The 19,740-nt window shown below is 33.1% G+C and overlaps 1 protein-coding gene across 1 annotated transcript in view; it reads right to left on the bottom strand.

Annotated features, from left to right (window-relative positions):
- The window catches only part of LOC129230486 (TOX high mobility group box family member 3-like), a 117,083-nt gene that overhangs the window by 51,472 nt on the left and 45,871 nt on the right, over positions 1–19,740 (bottom strand). Inside the window, exon 2 of the mRNA XM_054864887.1 lies at positions 13,735–13,821. Coding sequence (XP_054720862.1) covers positions 13,735–13,749 — 15 coding nt within the window. The 5' untranslated portion in view covers positions 13,750–13,821. The remainder of the gene's footprint in view (positions 1–13,734; positions 13,822–19,740) is intronic.

The following is a 19,740-nucleotide window of genomic DNA, read 5'->3' as shown; positions in this document are numbered from 1 at the left end:
ATACGGTGGACAGCAAGTAAGCATTCAGCACAATAGTGAATTACGCGCCAAAGTGCATCACTTGCGACGTCATAAAGACCACTCCTTGTTTCCAAAATCGGACAATTCAAAAAATTAATTGAAAACTAAACGTTGTGAAAATGAAAGTTTTTTTCTCGCTCGATTTTATTGTTATTATATTACTTATTTATTTAATTATTTATTTTGCTTTTTTGATTTATTTCAATGACTAAAAGTCGTACTTTTGACCAAAGGAAACAACCCCATTATAGTAATGAAAGGTCAATTAAGAGTGAGAAACGTACATCTCACGTGAATAGAGAATAGTGTAAACGTGAAGTTAACGAAGAATAAAAAGAAAACGAAATGTATTGTGGGTAAAAAGAAATAGGTATGGAAATAACACTGCTACTCATACGAAAAAGAAACGATACATTCTAAATCCATCCGTACAATTTATTTTGTAAATAAGCAATAAGAAAGTCTCCTGAATTCAATATTCTGCAACGTTGGAAGAGAAAAATAACGGGGTACAAAGGAATGTGGAACTCTTCTTGAAATTACGAAGTGAATATCGATTTTTGTTCCATTTTTCAATTCTATTTATGGAAATACTTCCTGCGCTCGGGAAAAATATTATTATCCGAAGTATCAAGAATTTTTATGACTAAAAGTGCATAGCTTCCTTTAAATTTAAAATGGTTTTTAATAAGTAAAGGAAGATAAATCGCCGAAATGGAATAGCGTTCCGATCGTTAACTTCTGCCCTTTTGATGGGATGGATATAGTCTGGGAAGTTAAATTTTAAATTGAAGTATTATTTTTAACAAAAGAGGCATTTAAATTTGATTTCGAACTGGAAAATGAAAGTTGAAACTAAGAGCGAGGAATTAAATCAGAATGAAACTTAAAAGAAAAGAGAAGGGGGGGGAAAACTTAACACTGACGTATCCGAAAATAACAAAAATTTTTGAATCCATTAATGTTTTTTTTTTCTTTTTAACAGGAAAGCAGAAAAGTACAGGGTGGTAAAAGAAGCTCTAGCGGCCTGTCCACTGTACCAATAACACTTTAATTTCGTACATAGTTGTTTGAAAGTATATGTTCGAGATTGTGATGATTTTTTACATTGTAGCACTCACGGTTATGGTTACAGTGAACGAATCTCAAAAATTTCAAAAGGCAACACCTCCCCCCCTTTTTTTTCACGCGTAAATTGATTAACGTATTGAAAAACCACAAACGGCGTTGAAACGATTGGCAGGTGACGAAAATTGCTAGCTTTCAATGTGCAAAGATGAACAATTTTAGCCCCAACTACAAATTGTCAACAATAAAATTCAATTTTTTTAAAAAGTTTGACATTACTTTTGACTTTTTTTCAGCGTTGACCTTATTGGGAACCCGTGTTTCAATTCTCCATGTTTCGTGAAACCGCTGAAAAACAATTTAAACTAAAAGTTTTCACTTGTAATGATTTTTTCCTTTCATTTTATGAGTCATTCGATAATGGAAGAAAAGTCAATTGAATCACAAATGGGCGAGATATTAGGCCCTGAAACTTTAGTTAGCCTAATTTGGCACACTGATTTTATAGAAAAAATATTAGGCGATAATTCATAAAAAATATTCATTCTTAATCATTTTTTTTAAAACAGGTTTCAATTTGAACGTTCAACAAGATTCAAAAACTGCTTTTAAGAGTACGACAAAAGGCTATAAAGGACACAGAGGAAGTTTTAAATCAGTCGTTAACAAAAAATATGCGCTGAAAAATTTCAAAATCGCTTTTTACAACACTCCAAATAATTAGATAAAACGAAATTTAAATTACAGTCATCAAGTTAAGAATAAAAGCAAAATGCAGATTTTGGCGTAATTCAAAAGTACCTTTAGAGTACGTCAAATGATTAAATGCAGGCGAAACTTTTAATTAGTCATCCATAAAAAAAAATGTATAGGTTCTAATAAATTCAGTAATTGCCTTTTGGAATGCGACAACCGATTAAAAATTGGCGAAGTTTAAAATTAGTCACAAAATTAACGAAGCAAAATAGAAGTTTTGGCACACTTAAAATTTTTATTTTAGAATATGTCAAATAATTTGACGTATTCTATGGATAGGTTAAGGGCGGACAAAATTTTTAGTTAGTCATAACGTAGATAAAAACAATATAAGCTCTAGAGGATTTAAAAATTGGCTTTGAGAGTATAGCTGCGATAAAACATGGGCGAAAATTTTTGTTCTAGTTCAAAATTTGCTCTCGATTTTTGGAGTATTTACCTGACTGAGGGGCAGGTAAATAATAGTGGCAGTGAAAAGCAAAGGCATGTAAGTGCCAAAATTAAAAAATTGGAAATAACCAGAACAAATAGTAGTATAACCTATGCTTTGTTTTGTAACAAGAGATGGTTCTAGTAGACCTGGTAGGTGCTAGAATTTGGCAAAATATTTTAATGAAAGCCTACCTAGAATCTGAACTTTAAACACGTTTTACTCCAAACTTTATGAAGTCCACTTACATCCCTTTGCTTCTCGCTGCCTCAATTAATAAAAACGTTATGTACAGTACAGCCTCGTTTATGAGGACTAACTGGGACCAAAGGCAATCTGGATAAATGAAAATCCGGATAATCCGGGTAATGTTGGTAATTAGTAAAACACATTCGTAAACAAGCAGCCCTATTAGAGCAAAAAAAAAAAAAAAAGATGCTTGAAACAAAATCATACATTGTCGTTTCTAGCAAATTCTTTATCATTTGCAGTTCCAAATACTCCATGCTGTTTGTTAGACGACTATAATTAACTATAAAATCGCCCGTCAAGGTATGACGGGTGAAAATTGCTTCTCTTCTTCTACATTTGAATGAAGTCATTGCCTGTAAGGTGATATTTTGATAGTTGAAATTTCAACCCTACCTCCAGTGGATGAACCCTAAACTCCAATAGATAGATTTCATTGTCGATCATATTTTCGTTTCTTCATTTCCCAGGAATAAGTCTTACCAGTGAAGCAGTGAAGTTACCGGATCGAGTTCAGCCTTGTCAAAATGAAGTCTTTCCCTGCATGTTAAACACTACCGAAACACATTATCAAATTATCACGCCTTGGTGCGAGTTTCATTGATGATAACGTCAGGAGACGTCATCATCAATGACGTTACTCGATTATTCGCTATTATATATACAATATGAGAATTGCACGACCTATGTGGGAGTTGTACATTTAATCAAAATGAAGAGCAAATATTTGGCGCATTCATAGTTCCGTTCTTGCTATCGAAATGAACAGTTATATGAGTGAGTATACTTTTTTCAAACTTTACAAATTTTGATCGGGATAAACCGGAGTTTCGGATAAAATGGTGCCGGATAAACGAGGTTCTACTGTACTATGCAGACCGAATATTTCATTATTGTTTGTTACAACGGAATCTCCACTGCATGGGGATACTAGTTCTCAAGACTCCACTAAGTAAAATACATAAAAAATATCAACATAAACATATTCTCGCAAGAAAAATGACTATTTGTTTTCTCTGCATAAAATGTAGGGTTAGAAAAACATTTCATCTGCAATATCAAAGAAAACTTACGGCAGGGCAGAACCAATTTAAAAAACTAAAAGATTTCATATTTTCGTATAAGTGGGACTTCAAACACATATAATTTAGTTTGTCAATAAATAGCAAAAATGGGTTTGGATGGGGAAAAAAAGCAACATACAATATTCTGCAACTGGGGACACATTCAAAGGGAAGGGAAAGGAAGGGGGTGGGGGTAGAGAAAGTGGAATAAGAATTCTGTTTGAGTTAGGAACTCAATATCGATCTTTTCCTTTTTCAATTTATAACCCAAATTCCATTTATGGATATACATCTCCTTGTGCCCGAGCAAAAATATTATTACCCGAGTTTCTGAATTTCTTATGACTAAAAATTTATAGCTTGTCTATCGATTCTAGAACATTTTTAATAACACAAAATAAAATGCAGAAATGCATATTCTCCTCTTTTCTAGAGAGTTGTATGTTATTCCGCATTCGTGATTGTTGTTTGAATTATTTTTTCCCCTCTTTTCCTTCCGTTGTAGGAAAATGAATGTTGCCATTCAAAAAGAAAACGAGAAGAAGAATTTTTAAAAAAGAAAAAAACTGCAACAAAATATTTAGATATATTTATTCATAGATTTTTCCTTTGAAGATGGAATTTTGATCAAAGACATAGAATCAGATTTTTATTTATTATTTTTTTTTATATTAAAATATTTTTCTGTCTGCATGTAAGCTGTTAGACCATTCACCACACTGTAGTGCGGTGGTGGTTGTACAAGGTGGTGCCAAAAACTAATATTTCCAAGAGCGTTAAATTTGATGCAATAAACTATTCATTGATTGATTGATTCAATTGCATTCTTTCCCTTATTCATCCACTTATTTTGCATTCACTCACTATTTTAATCTCTCTGTTATTTGCTCATACATTTCTTATTTTTATGTTAATCGTTTTATTATTTATTCATCTATTTAAAGAAAAATATTTTTACTAAACAAATAGAAAGAAATTCATTAGAGAAATTTCAATATTCACTTCGCCCCATGCATAGAACAAAGTGATTATTTTTCACTTTTATGTTAAAGTACAAATTTACTGCCAAAAATTAAAAAATACTTCAATGAAAGTTGAATATTATATAGTATATTATTTGTTCTTTTCAAATCAGGGCTGTGGAATCGGAGTCAGATTGATTTTGGGGTAAAAGAGTCAGAGTCGAGCGCAGTGGCATACCTAGCATGGGTGATACCCGGGGCGGTAATTTGTGGTGTCACCCCCTCCCCAAAAGCGAAAAAAAAAAAAAAAGTTCTATTATTCAATTTACGCATGAAATTCATTGACAATATGAACCTCATCCTGAGTATAGTATTCATGGTGTGGGGTGGAAGAACGGGGGGTTCTGATGGGTTTCTTCCCGAAAATTTTTGAAATTTGTAGTCTTAAAAATGCATTTCAGTTTCACATTTTTCAGAAACTTGTAATTCCACTTTGGGTGTTCCCCCCCCCCTAGACGGTTGACACCCGGGAGGGGGGACCACCTCCTAAACCACCCCGTAGTGACGCCACTGGTCGGGCGTTTCCTCTCAATGTCCCACAATTCTGTCAGTGCTTGCGGAGTCGGAGCCAGACTCTGAGTCAGAGTCGGAGTCGGGTTGGTTATTTTTCCTCCGACTCTGCAGCCCTGTTTCTTATATGTTTTAATGGGCAGAGCAATTGCCAATTTAGTCGTTCTGAAAAAATTAAGTTATATTAACAATTTCACCTTGCCCCACATCCCCCTGCATTTTAAAGAAACAATTCTTTACCATTTATAAAATGTTAAAAGGAAAGTTTTAAAAAAATCTTCGGGACTGAGAATAATTTGAAAGAACTCGGAAGCATCATGAACATGCGTCATCAAAATGAGATGAATCTCGAAAAGAATATTCCAAAAAAAAAAAAGAAGATCGTTTTGATTTTTTGAAATTTGTTTCCATATTTCTTCCTTTTTATCGACTTTGCTATTACAGTGTCTCATTCGAATCAAGATTGAAATCATCGTCGTTAGATAGCTGCAGAGTTTAGTTGATTCATCGTCCATTCTCTCGCCACGAAAGATAAATTGTTCTAATCCTCGCGAGTTTCCGAAGAAAAGGCTTGTTCTTAATTGAATGGAATTTCATTTTGTTCTGAAAAGAAAGAAAAAATAAAACTGAATGCCTTAAATGAGAATAAAATAAAACCCATTTTTCATCACTTTATTTTTCGTTATCGCATGCTGCCAATGATGGATCTGGGTTGAGTGATGGATCCGGGCAGTCAAAAGGAAATTAATCAACCGTCAATCGAACAGTCAACGATGAAAAGAATAATCGAGTTTTCTTGATTAAAAAACTATAAAGACATTAAACATTTATCTTCTTTTAGTGTTTGATGTTGAAAGCAATTTGAAAAGCATAATGAAAGGAATGGAATACTGGTAATTTCCAACCCTTTTCTTTGGACAGGTATTACTTTGTTATTCTGGCTACGTTTAATCATGTTTATGCAATTGAAGCATGTTAGGTAATTGCTTTTGCATTGTATCTTTGAATTGGAAATGGAAACTCCACACAAAAAAAAAAGGACAAGAAGGGGGGGGGGGAGGGGGAGAGCGAAAGAAATGGTAACGAATAATTCACATTTCAGTCGATGCGTGATGCTTTATGTTGAACCGGCAGCAGTGCTGGTTAGTTGGCAACAAATATTTCAGGGAGCTTGGCTAGGAGTCTGGGGGGACTCCACAAAAAGAAAAGGTGCTTTAAAACCAATTTACATTTGCATTGCTTTTGGGCTGGCCATTTCACAGTATTTTGGACAATTATGTAGAGTCCGCAACGTAACTTTTTTTTGGGGGGGGGGGGGGGGGAGGGGGAGCCATACCTATTTAATTTACTGTTCGATTAGCAAATTACTGTTTTTTGAGTTTGTATGATGGTAGGACAAACTCATAAATAGTTATGGCAAAAAAGTCATGTTAACAGTTGAGCTGTGACGAACGTATCATTTTAGATGTGTCTTGCATAACAATTTTAAAAAGACTTATTATTTAAAGCTTATTAATTTATTTAATGATCATTTTCATTTACTGCTTTAAATAGATAAACATATTGAATTAATTTAAAACCAAAATTCATTCCTTTTTTTATTTTTTTTTTACAGTAAAATAAATAAAAAAATGAAAATAATAAAAATTAATATTTCGGGTGACGGCGTCCCTCGTGTTCCCTCTTCAACAACAGCAATGCTTATATAATGAAAATATATAAGGATCGAGAAAGTTAAAACACTATAGTGACACTAGTGATGAATACGTTTGACGGGAAAACCTGACACCAGTACTGATACGCAATCTAAAAAAAAATAAATACAAATAAAAGAAAGAACATGACGTCAGTACTGACAAACAAGCTATTCTAAGAAGTCAAAAATACGCAACCACATACGCATGACACAAGTACTGCTTCAGAAAAACATAATGAAAGAATTAAGAAACTCAAATACAGGGTCAAAAAGCCAGAAACACAAACGCATTTTATTTTTAACAGCACATGCCATTCAAACCTGACATTCTCAAATACAGGGAAAACCTTATTTTAGGGATTTTTTATTAGAAGAAAAAAAATATCATTTAGTGAAAAACGCCAAAGAAAAACAGACTAAAATGGAACACTTTAAAGCCGTGGGGTAGCGAATATTTGACAAAGCGACTTACATCCAGTGAAGGGAGCCATTATAAAACCCTTAGAAGAGGGGGACCTGAAAACATGTCAAAACCATTCATTTCTGAGACTTTGAAAATCTGAGTGGAAAGAAAAAGTCATAAAAAAAGTATTACTTTTTAAATTTTTTTTTTTTTGGTCCCTCTCCTCCACCCTGCCCGTTCACTCTTTCATCGACTTTCTATTACAAACTGTCTTATTCGCTTCGCAAAGTGGAACTAGGAAATCATTGAAGATCGTCTGACGGCTTAAAATGGAGTCCTCCCCCCCTTTCGCTCAAAGATAGATTGTTCTAATCTTTCTGAGTTTTCTAAGGGAAGGTTGATCTTTAATCGAATGAACTTTTATTCTTTTCTTGACGGAGGAAGAAAGTAAATTATAAAATAAATGAATTTTTTAGATTAAAATGAAGAAATTCATTTTTCATCGATTTCTTTCGTGCTTTTGCATCACCAATCGTGAGACAGAAGATAGATGATAAAAATCATGTCATATCGTTAATCTAACATTCATAAATATATTTTTATGTATTTCTATATAGGGATATACACTGTCGAACCTCATTAAAACGAACTCAAAGGACTAAAATTCATTCGCCTAAACCGGAGTTCGTGTCATCTGAAAAACAATAAACAAACAATAGGACGGGGATGGCAAGTGTAGATCGTCTTAACAGTAGCTCGTTTTAAGCGTGCTCGAGAAAACGAGGTTCGACTGTATCTTGAAACTACATTTCCTCCCTTCTTTATAAAGAAAATTCTCGTTTTTAAGTTCGATAAAAGAGTAAGTCGACAAGTTTATCATCATTAATGTTTTATATATTTATTTATTATTCTCCATAAATTTTATTATTCGACTCTTCCCTCAAAATAAATAAATAAATAAATAATAAACGTGAAAAATCATCATAACAAAACTTAATAATTAGAATTCTTGTTTTTGCTTCATTTCTCTTCTAAACTTTGTATTACTTTTAATGCTACATTCATTACATAGTGTTACGACAATAGCATATTTCTGCTCTTTAAAAGACATTAGTTATGTGTTTGAATTTTGGCATGAGTACAAAATCCTAAAAGCACCAAGCAAAACTGAAATTATTGGAAAAGATAATTAGAGTTAGACAGCAAAATTATTTCAATGTTTTAAATGCTATGAATGAATATTGGTTCTAAAGGAATAAGAGAGAAATATATTTCTTCTAAAATAAAAGGACTTTCGCAATACGATAATTAGTCATTTAGTAAAATGATGATTTTTCCCTGACAAAAATTTTTGGTTCCAAAGATAATGCTCCCAACTTCTTATGTTACTTTGCGGTGAATGAAAACGACACAGAAAAAAAAGTAATGATGAGATTTTTTTAAAAAAAATAACTCAATAAAGAATCAACTGTTTCTTTGAGCAAAAAAAGTTTTTTTTCCTTTTTCGTCATTACTTGGAACATACAAAAAGAACAGTTCATGGTTAATTAACGTAATCGAACTTTACATTTATCTCGAATTACCACACTAATGATCAATAATTAACAAATTCTACTAAATTATTCAAATAAGGTAATTTTTTCCGAGCAGTGATTCACCCCAATCTAATTGCGATAATTAGGCAACAAAAATAATTAAAATTCAAACTGGAAAGTTACTGTGGACTGGTGACGCATTGGCTAACGAGAACGATCATTCCATTACCTAGAATCCTCAGCAAAATAAAAATGGCGCGATAGCTCCAAAAAGTAACTGTTTAGTCACACAGTACCGAACCCCAGAAACAAGCGAAGCGGTACGAATGGAGCAAATCTACATCGCATAATAAAAGAAGAAAAGATAATAATAGGGGATCCTAGACAACACGAGCTTGCAATTAGCATCGACTTTAATGCGAACCATTTGTCTTAGTAGTAGGGCTGCTGTTGCATAATTTATGAGGCTGCTTCGAACGGGCTTTTATCCCGTTTTATGATATTAGACAGGGAGGAGGAAATTAAAAAAATATATATTATGACTCTAGAAATAAATTTTATGACGTAAATCGTTAAAATCGCATCCTTAGAAACTAATTGCCGATTATAGGCGATAATAATAATAGTAATGGATTTCAACTTTTTTTTTACCAGACCAGAAATGGTATTTAAATTCTGTACTGGATTGTTCGAATTTGATGAAATATTCCCGCCAGTTTATTTCAAGGAATTAATTTCGTCTGCGAGTTATAATGGCAAGAAAATGGCGCAGTTAAGTTGTTTTATTCGAAATGCCATTTCAAGTTAATAGCCCGTGATGGCAATCACTTGGTGGACTTTTATAGAGAAAAAAATGCATTTCGCTATTTTAATTAACTTGGGAAAAAGAATTTGGATATAATGTTTCAGCACATTAAGGAAATTAAGATCAGTGCAAAACTTGAATGTTCAATTTCTTGGGAAAATGGCCTCTCGCACAATTTAATCTCCCTTTTATGAAATTTTTATTCAATGTGAGTTTTATAATAGCAGAAATATTAAAACGTAATTGTTATAAAACATTATTATTGTTTCGATGTTAAAAGTAATATTTATTTCCAGCAATAGAATTAGTCATGCTATTTCCGCTCCAAATAAATTACTTGAGTAAAAGAACATAAATTTTCTCTCAATTTTGGTTTAGCATTTTAATAAGGACTTCTTTTATTGTAATTGCTAATGCTTCTTTTGTGGGTTGATAATAAATTTCGTTTTTGTATTCTTATCTCCAAAAATATATAATCTTGCTAGAATTCATCTCTTGTGTTAAGATTGTTAAAACAAAACAATAAATAAATAAATAAGTAAATAAATAATAATGATAATAAAGAAACAAAAAAAAAAATAGTTTCAATAAAAACTCATTTTCGTTTTCTTTTCGAAAAAAGTATTTAACAGCACAGTAACAATACTACACCACACGAAAAATATCCTTTAAATGAAAATATGTATTTCTGCGTATTTTCTATCGCTAAAAATTACATTCACATCGGATTTGTTGATATCGCTAGGACGTTATTTGAAGCAGATAATACTTCTCTGTCAGTTTCATATCCATATCAAGTCTATTGCGACAGACGTTTCTTGTCGCTGCTGCAAAGGTGTGAATTCCCCGTAAAATGAGGATACCTAAAAATCTCCCACTTTTATATTCCACCTATGTATTATTATTAGTTTCTCATTAAAGATTATGCGTCGAGATCAGGGATTCTTGAAATTAGGAAATTTGTGAGGCCGTAGTTGCTTAGTGGATCTCTGAGCTCGTAGTAGGAAGTAGGTGGGTTCTGGGTTCGGATCCCGAAGCTGCCAAATGTTCACTGGATACACGCGAAGTACGTGTTTGCTAAATCCGTGGGTCCGAAAGTCCTGTGGTCTGTCTTAGCAGTTACCATGGGTGCAGAGTTTCGGGAGACATTTCAGAAGACCCTTTCAGAACTATATCTAAATTGTGCAGATGGTGTAACCACCCGTCTAGACCAAGTCGGACTCCTCCCCAATTGAGTCTCACACTTTGAGAAGCCGCTCCTCTCTGCATAAAATCCTACTTTACCGAGGGAAAGGAACTTGGGTCTTCCAAGTCGCAACAAAAGTAAAACAACAACACGAAAAGTATCTTATGGGCGAACTCATCAGCGTTACCTGGATCTAGAAATTTAATTGCACATTTCTCTGTTTCTTTGTTTTTAACACCTTCAATTGTTTTGGTGAAAGTTGGTGATTGGGAGGAGGGGGAGGGGGGTATCTACTTGAAACACACAGCTTCTGCTGCTCGAATATTTGATTTAAAATGATAATTGAAAACGGTAGCGAGCAAAATGCTTGGCTTGAGTGAAGACATTACTGTCTGTTCTCGAACTCCGCGACTAGCAGCTACGAACGGCTCCAATTGAAAAAGGGGTGATGGTTTAAGGAAGCGCACTTCCCGATGCATTCAGTTTTTGCTTGCTCGTTACTTCTTTCGTGCTATCACCCCTGTTTTGATAAAATCAGAAGAGACCTAACGCATGCGCAAATTCGAATAAGGTTTCGCGTTAAAATATCGGACAGTAGTGATGGGACGCCTCGAACTATGCTCGAAATAAACATTGTTTTAAATTTCTAACTCTTCCACAAGATGGAACAGCCATAGAGCCTTACTTGTTGTAGCAAATCATTTTAGTTGCTGTTTTTTGTAAAATTAATTTCAGAAAAGATCATTTGACATCACAAAAAGTAAATAACACCTTTTTAAATGAACCTCATTCTTTTACGTTAACATAATTGTTTTTAATGTCTGAAATATCTAATAACATAATTCTTATAAAGTAGCAGTTTTACCTTTTGTATAGCACATTTGTAATAAGACATTTTATTGAAATGTTGTGTTGTAAAGGAAAAATACATTGTTTTTGTCATTTTACATACTATTTTTGAAAATTATGCGTCTATTGTAGCTTTCAAATGCAGGTCATATCCCCCCCCCTTATGTAAGAGAGGGATTGAAAATGTTTATTGTTATGTTAAATGTTTTTTTTTCAACTAATATTGTAATAATTGCCATCAATTTTTATTTAAAATGTCTTAATTTGTTGCTCTGAAGTTTACAATATTTCAGCTGCAGAAAATAATTTGTTAAAAACACTTTTGTTAAAATTATCCCTTACCTCCTTAATCTTTCTCATTCGTGATTTATTAAGAAGAAAATAGATTACTATTTTTTTAATTGTTATTTTTAGCAAAAGTAATTGTCACGTGTAGGACATTTTTAATGTGGTATTTTTCCCACGGTGTCATCCTAAAAATGATATATATTCAACCAAACACTGTGTAATTATTATACATTATATCAATTGTGAAATACAGTAAAACCCCTCCGAACGGACACCCTTCTTATGCCGATAGTTTTCAATTCCCTGACAGTAAGGCATTAAGCTTAATGCATTCGAGACCTCTCTCGTACGGACACCCTCAAATACGGATCCGGTCACTATTATAGAAGTCAATTGCATTGATATAACCTTTGTTGCGGACAAATTATTTCAGGAATAAAAAATAAATTTCGAAATTAAAGTAATTAAACATTGGAGGGTTTACCTTTGATGCAAATTCGACGAGCAGCTGCGGAAATTACTAAATCTAAATATTAGTTAACTTTATTTTTATTTTATGTTTAACGTAATGTTTTAGACTTGAGGACGAAATGGATTTTTCCCAGCAATGAAACACCAGATCGTCAAATAAATAAATAAATAAACGTCTAGCTAATAAATAGTCTACGCTATTGCGTAGACTGGGGAACGTTTACGCAGTGCCCTTTTTCAAATCGAATTATAACTGGAGAACTAACAGTCATAACATATTGATGCAGCTCCCTAGCAAATATTCTCACAAGTGTTTGAGCATCAGTCGAGCTTCAGTCTAGCATGTAGAAAGAATAATCTGTTTTCTACTAAGTCGAGTAAATTTTGAGTTGAACGTTTGAAACCTTATTGTGAACAAATAATACTTATTTAAAAAAGAACAAATATATAAAAATTAGCAGAATTTTATCCTTTTTTGAGAATTGTATTTGTATGGACTGAAAAATGTTATTAAATTTTTTTGCATGTTAAAAATAAATCTAAACTAGGAGACGGGGCAAGTTTACGCGTTGACGTCTGAGCACCTTTAAGTACGTTCTTACTGTGCCTTACTTCTAAATGTGCCCTGACGTTTTTTTTTTGCTCCGAACTGTCTCAAACCTTTTTAGTATTTTCAGGCTATTTAGTTTTGAAAATCACCATTTAATTTTTAATTGAGTTACAAATTCGTATCTTATAGCTTACAATCACGTAGTGCTGTTTTTATGCCCGTTTAGCTTTTACTTTATACACTATTCAGTCTGTAATAAATTTGCTTTATTTTAGTGATGGTAAGACATTATGTTCAAAACACTAACAGAACCACGTTAGGTGTCAAAATAAGTACGCGTAAACGTGCCCCATGTCCGGGGCAAGTTTACGCAACCGACTTGGACCCAAAAAATAACTTTTTTAACAGTTAAAAACAAACTGAGCAACAACTGAATATACCAATTTTGATTCCATTAACTGCTTCATAAAACCGCAATGTCTAAAATTTCCTAAGTTAAAACATAAAATTTAGAAAATTCATTGAAAAAATCCTCGTAAATGTGCCCCGGTCCACCCTAAATAAATAAGAATAAAAAGAAAAATGATTATTCTGCAAGCTTCCTAATAAAATAAAATTAATTAATTAAATTAAAAAAAACCTCCTCTCCTGCGGACACTCCTCTTTTACGGACAAAATTTCTTGTCCCTTTAGCGTTCGCTTCAGAGGGGTTTTACTGTATACTTCTTTTTTGCAAGTAAAATGTCTACACGAAGTTTTACATGAAGTGCACACATATCTTTCGGTGAAAACAATTTTTCAATTTGTGCAAAAAAAAAAAAAAAATCTTACTTGATCGACAGACATGAAGCCAGATATATCACCAGAGTTCTTATTTTCTCTAGATTACTCTGAGAAGAAGGAAACGCCAACCAGAACCTAAACACATAAAAAGAAAAAAAAATCTTAAGTAACACGTAATGATGTCTGTAGAAACACAAACATTTTGAACAAGGTAAAACATTTAACTTGTTCTGTCTTGTATTAAAAGTAATACAAAATATACTATCAAAACTGAAACACAGCACAGGAACACAATTTTTAAGCGTCAATTAGGGGAGACCGGGGCAAGATGACGAGCCGGGCAAGATGACGAATACCTTATTTTTTTTGTTTTCCGAAAGGTAACAGCATCAACTGGATACCACTGGCTCTCCTATCCGCTGTTCGTTCAGAAATAGTATAGAGACGCTGAAATCGCCATATTTGTGTTAGTTCTGAAGCTCTGTTTGTTAACCGTTGCCGCGGTATAACTTTTATGCATATGTAAATAAGCTCTGCTATAGATACAGATAAGATTTCTCGTGTTTCTTTAGTATTTATAAATAACTTATTTTAAATACTACCTATTGCCATGAATAAATGTCATTTAATCGCCATCCTTTATGGCAATAGAGACGAATCCGTTCAAACAGGCATTCCGGGGCACGATGACGGGCGGAAACGCGGGGCAAGATGACGAGCTCGTTGGTGATGAAACTGAGAATAATAGTGTTAATTTTCATACCTTGGTAGTAGAAAACAAACATATAAACACTCCAGACGAAGCAGAACTTACGGCAATTGCCGATTCCGATGTACCAAAGAAGCCTGTTAGTGTTTCTGATTTCAATGCATTGCCTAAAGCAACACAGTAAGAGAAAAAAAAGAAAAAGCAGAAAACTGAGCTCAAACATTCTTACAAGCGCACCCATCAGAGAAATGTCAGAACAAGGAGCAAAACGGAAGGAAAAAATAGATTACTTAAAAAAAAAAGGGAAAATAATCCCGTAAAGCTAAAAAGGGAGTAAAAACAACTCGAACTAAATTCCTGTAGGTCCAATCTATAAAATTTGTGCCAAGCAATCCAGTTGCATCAACTTCAAAGGATGGCGTTATATAATATGCTCTGCTTGGTCCAGAGGAATATTGTGACCATCCGACTGATGAATGGATCCAGTGTGGGTGGCATGAGTAAGAGTGGTGGCATGAGGAATGTTCTAATTATGCAAATGTCATTTTTATTTGTGTCCATTGTTAGCTGCACAACTCAATACTTCAACATTACGCTGCAATGTATTACGCTTAATTTGATGCTTTATAAGATGTAAAAACACAGTTATCATTTGTTAAACTAAATAACATATTCGAATTATAAACTATGTTCGTCCTTTTTCAATGTTGTCATCTTGCCCCAACGTCAAAGTCATCTTGCCCCAGTACCGTGTCAAGATGACGATTTGTTAAGGTTATGAAAAATAAAAATATCCTTCATTATTTTTATTTTAAAAACTAAATGGTAATATATTTAATGCTACAAAGGACTACTCTAACAGCTCATGTAAAATTAATTTTACTATCCTTAAAAATAAATTAATAAACAACGAAAATTGTTAGCATAGTCATCTTGCCCCGGTCTCCCCTACATAGAATTTATTTCATTCAAATAACATTTTATTACTCCACTTTGCCGAAAACGTTCTGAGTCTAAAATGTGGAGCGAAGTTTTAGCTGTTTTATCAGCTTGTTTGTGAAGTTTGCAAATTTGTCTTTAACGCTATGCCTTTGTGCTATGACGACGAAAGTGATAATACAGAATTGTCATAATAGAGTAGTACAAAAATAAATAAAGTATATCAGTCACGTGACTGGCCGACAGAGGCTTTGCTTTTATTGAATAACTTAAACTTAAAACGTAGGACATCTATTGAAACAATGAATTGAATTAAATTTAAGTTAATATAGTTAAATTCACGAGTTCAGCATTATCAACTTCGACACTAAAAACTTTCGTTAATCAATATATGCATGGTCTTTGTCGGTCAGTCCTGCGGCTGTCATTTTTTAAAAATTATGCCATATTCGTGAACTATTTTTGTACTGTTTTAAAGTATACGTTGATTGAAGTATACATATATTCAAGTAGATAGAAAACCTAAAATAAAAAAATATAAAAAACACCAAATACAAAAACTAAAAAACATATCAATCTCCCGGGTGAGTTTCATCCATCAATCTTTCGGTTAACATCCGAGCGGGTGCCGATTGCGCTACGGAAGCTTCGCTATTCATGAATTGTAAAAGATTTTTGAAAACAAGGCTGTACCCATGCGCGTCAGAGGTAACAATGGAATGCTTTTTTATGTCGTTTTTTCATTTTTGCAGTTCATTAAGATCGCAAAACTTTCCATAAAATACATGGATTCAAAAACAGATATAAATAAAATTAAATTTATAATTTTAAATAAAGAATTGAAGAAAAACATTACACAAAAATAAGCAATACAAAAACATATGGAGGAAATGGGGATGGGTACACGTAAACATGGCATGTTTTCCTAAAATAACTTCAAGTAAAAAATGTTGAAAAAGTAATGGCAACAGCAGTCCTACCTCTTGGCCGAACTTTTAGAGCAATAAGTCGGTTAATGTTTCTGTGGTGACTGCTTCTTGGTTTCACTGGGAGTTGCATATAATTTTATCACTGTCTTCTGCACGTAAAAACGTATTTTAAACAAACTAACAATGAACGTAATTATTTCAAACCATTGTATGAACATTTAAGTTAGTTTATGAAAAATGTTTAAATTTTTATTAAATTAAGAATTCTTTATTTTTGCAAGTTAGCTCAAAGATAGATGATGGGGCACTTGTGAAAACAACATCTAGGGACACATGCGAACTGTTCCTAAGATTTAAAAAATGTGTAAATATTTATAATTATTTTTTTTACAATCAATTTGTAAATTTATTGTTAATTATTATTATTATTGTTATTATTGAAGTGAAACCTTCTTTAGGCGGGATGGATATTTTTTTTAGGTGGGAAATAACAATTGAATTCGCGGCACTGTTACCGACACCAGGAACGCAGCACATGCGCGTGTTTTAAAGTGAAAACTTCTTTAGGCGTGTTAAGCATCGTTATGCGAGAGCCCGGTAGGTCAATAGGGAAGTTGCAACCTATTAAATGTTCATATTTTGGCTATTGGATATTGTTAATTGACCCTCAAAAGTAAAAAATTCACCATCGCCGAATTTTAAAACACCGTGATTGATTTTTAATGAATTTTTAAAAATCCACGCGCAAAAGTGCGCTCTTCTGAAACGTCACGAGCTTACGTCACAGGGCACTAATGGGCAGCCTTCCGACGAAGATCCCTTGTTTTCGCTACGGACATTTTGAGCGCGCTGATATATTTATTTTTTAGAAATTCAATAATCCTATTGAACACACTATGGGGGCCGGATTCGTTAAAGCACAATCTAATAATCTTCCTCAAGTAACATCAATGATGGTATTCGAATATTTCCGAGAGGATGAGAGGTTTAATGTTAAAGAAACGCAAGGAGTTAAATACGAGGAGGAAACGTTTCATCTTCGAAACCAACTGCACGTCCTTCGGCTTCTCCCTCGGCGGAAGAGCGCATGGCGTCACTTCCTGTGCCATTTGACGTCACAAGCGCTTGAACTTTAAAAATTAATTACAAAAAACTACTTATCGTATCGTAAAAATTTTTTCACCTATAATGTTCATACATGTTACTCTATCATATAAAAAAAAATTGAAAAATCGAAATCTTCCCTATTGGCTAAGGCGCTGAAATGCAGACTCAGAGATTGCGAGTTCGAGCCTCTGGTTCAAATAATCATTCATTTCACTTTCTCAAGTCCTTCTCGAAGTTTGTAGAAATTTTCTAAGTAAGGAAATTTCTTGTTGTAGCAGTTTATAGTAAAGAATTTAAAAAAAAAAAATTGCTTCTCTTTTTAAAGTATTTCCTGCACAATGAAATATATTTCTTGGGGATTCAAGAATACACACCTAATTGTTCAAGTTTTACTTCTGTCGGCACTCTCAAAGGACCTTTATTATTATTATGTTTAAATATTTATTTATTTATTTTCATTATTATTTTATTTTTTAATGTTCTCGTTTCTGAATAGTTCGTCAACAATTCTTGTTATATAATACTCGCAGGAAATAAAAAAGCTAGATATTTTCACTTCATTAAAAACTGATGTTTAAAATAATTTTTAAATACATTATTGTCTTTTGATGAAACTTAAAAGCAATAAGGTTCGAATAACCTTTACATAGTAAAATAATTTTTGTACTATGCAGTCTTATAAGTTTTCTTTTCTTCTTTTTTTTTTTTTTTTTGTGTACCCAGTGATCACAACAGGCTACGAAGCGTTAAAATTTTACAGTGAGCAGATTTTAATGTTTGAGAAAAAATTATTTTCTTAATGACACAGTTACTATACAACTCAACGTGACATAGTACAGGTTACAAAGCATTGAATATAATTATTGGTATACACGTTTATATTTCATGTTAAAGAGTTTTTAGTTGAAATATGATGCTTGTCCTGCATTTTTTAATCATGTAATGTGCTCACTCAACTTATTACTGCAAATTTAATTATAACGATAGAATAAATAACATCCAATCGGCAACTTATCCGCAAATTGAGCACGTAATATTTAGTTTAAGGAGAACCAATGAAATTTCTTTCGTATTCTCGTTTGCACGATCAATTTATATGATGCGTGTAGCTGCAAAAGTAGGTTTCTCCTATTCCATTTTTTTCACAAGTGCGTTTTTATTTATTTATTTAATTTTTTTTCAGTTTTTTTATTGCAATACTTAGGTAGGACAACAAACTGAGACAATCAGAGAGTTACAAAATGATCCCCTAAATGGTTTTAACAAAACGGGAAAAGTTGCTGTAACTAAAATATTTTTGTCACAACAGATATATGAATTTCTTTGGAAGATACGTACTTTTCACCCATACAACATTTTTTTTTTTCAATAAAAACCAATCTTCCAACAAGGCAATATTATTTAAATGAAAACGGCAACGATGACGAAAAATGAAGTATGGTGAGCGCGTGAGCAGAAAAGCGACCAGTGTGAAACAAGCCTAAGTAAAGAACACAATAATTGTGGAGAATATCTTATGAAAGAAAAAAAATCTAATGAAAGAATGACTTTAATTACGTTTATATTTATCAAAAGTTATTTAGAGAAAAATTTAGCTTGAAACCAAAAAAAAAAAAAAAAGCGTACAACTTTATAAAACAGGCTCCTTTATAAAAGAGCACCGAAAATTTCTATGGTAACGCGATTCTATTTTTATAATGGCAATAGTTAAGAGTTGGGAGTTTACATAGTGTATGCGCATCAGAGTATCTTATCTTTAAAAAAAATACAGGAAAATATTTAGTTTGAACGGCTGTTCCATGAACGGGATGGAGGGGGGGGATTTTAATTTCGCATGGTGCGTCAAGATGCTGTGAGAACGTAAGATCAACATGCAAAGCGATAATTCCTCACTTGCGAACTCTTAAAGCAATGTTATCAGTACTGAACCACTTGATGGAATAACTTGTAAACAGTGGCAGATGGTCGAAGACGAGTTCAGGTGATAAGATTTTTATTTCGCTTTTTCAGTTAAGTCAGGACGCGGTTTAAGTTCCTGAAATGTAAAATTAACTGGGATTCTCCAAGACCTTATTAAACACACATATTCGTTACACATGTTTATGGTTTTAAATTAGTGGCATAAAACTCAAAATTTAACTTCCTGTATTCCATTAAGGGGGGAAACCAGTTGAGGGGGCCGAAATTTTAGTGTTTTTCGTGATTTTTTTTTTTTAACAAGAAAGGAATAATCAGAATTTCTTTAAACTTAGAGGATATTTTATTCATCTTTTGAAGTACATCTTGCAATTTTTTTAAGGCATTTCCATCAGAATTGGCGGAGTTAGAAGCTGCTGTCCATGGGCGGTTGCCATCAGAGCTTGTTGCTGG

The sequence above is a fragment of the Uloborus diversus genome, chromosome 9 (genome assembly GCF_026930045.1).
Source record: "Uloborus diversus isolate 005 chromosome 9, Udiv.v.3.1, whole genome shotgun sequence".
In the NCBI taxonomy this organism is placed as follows: Eukaryota; Metazoa; Arthropoda; class Arachnida; order Araneae; family Uloboridae; genus Uloborus; species Uloborus diversus.
Note: the sequence above shows the minus strand (reverse complement) of the source record. Positions and strands in the feature narration are given on the sequence as shown.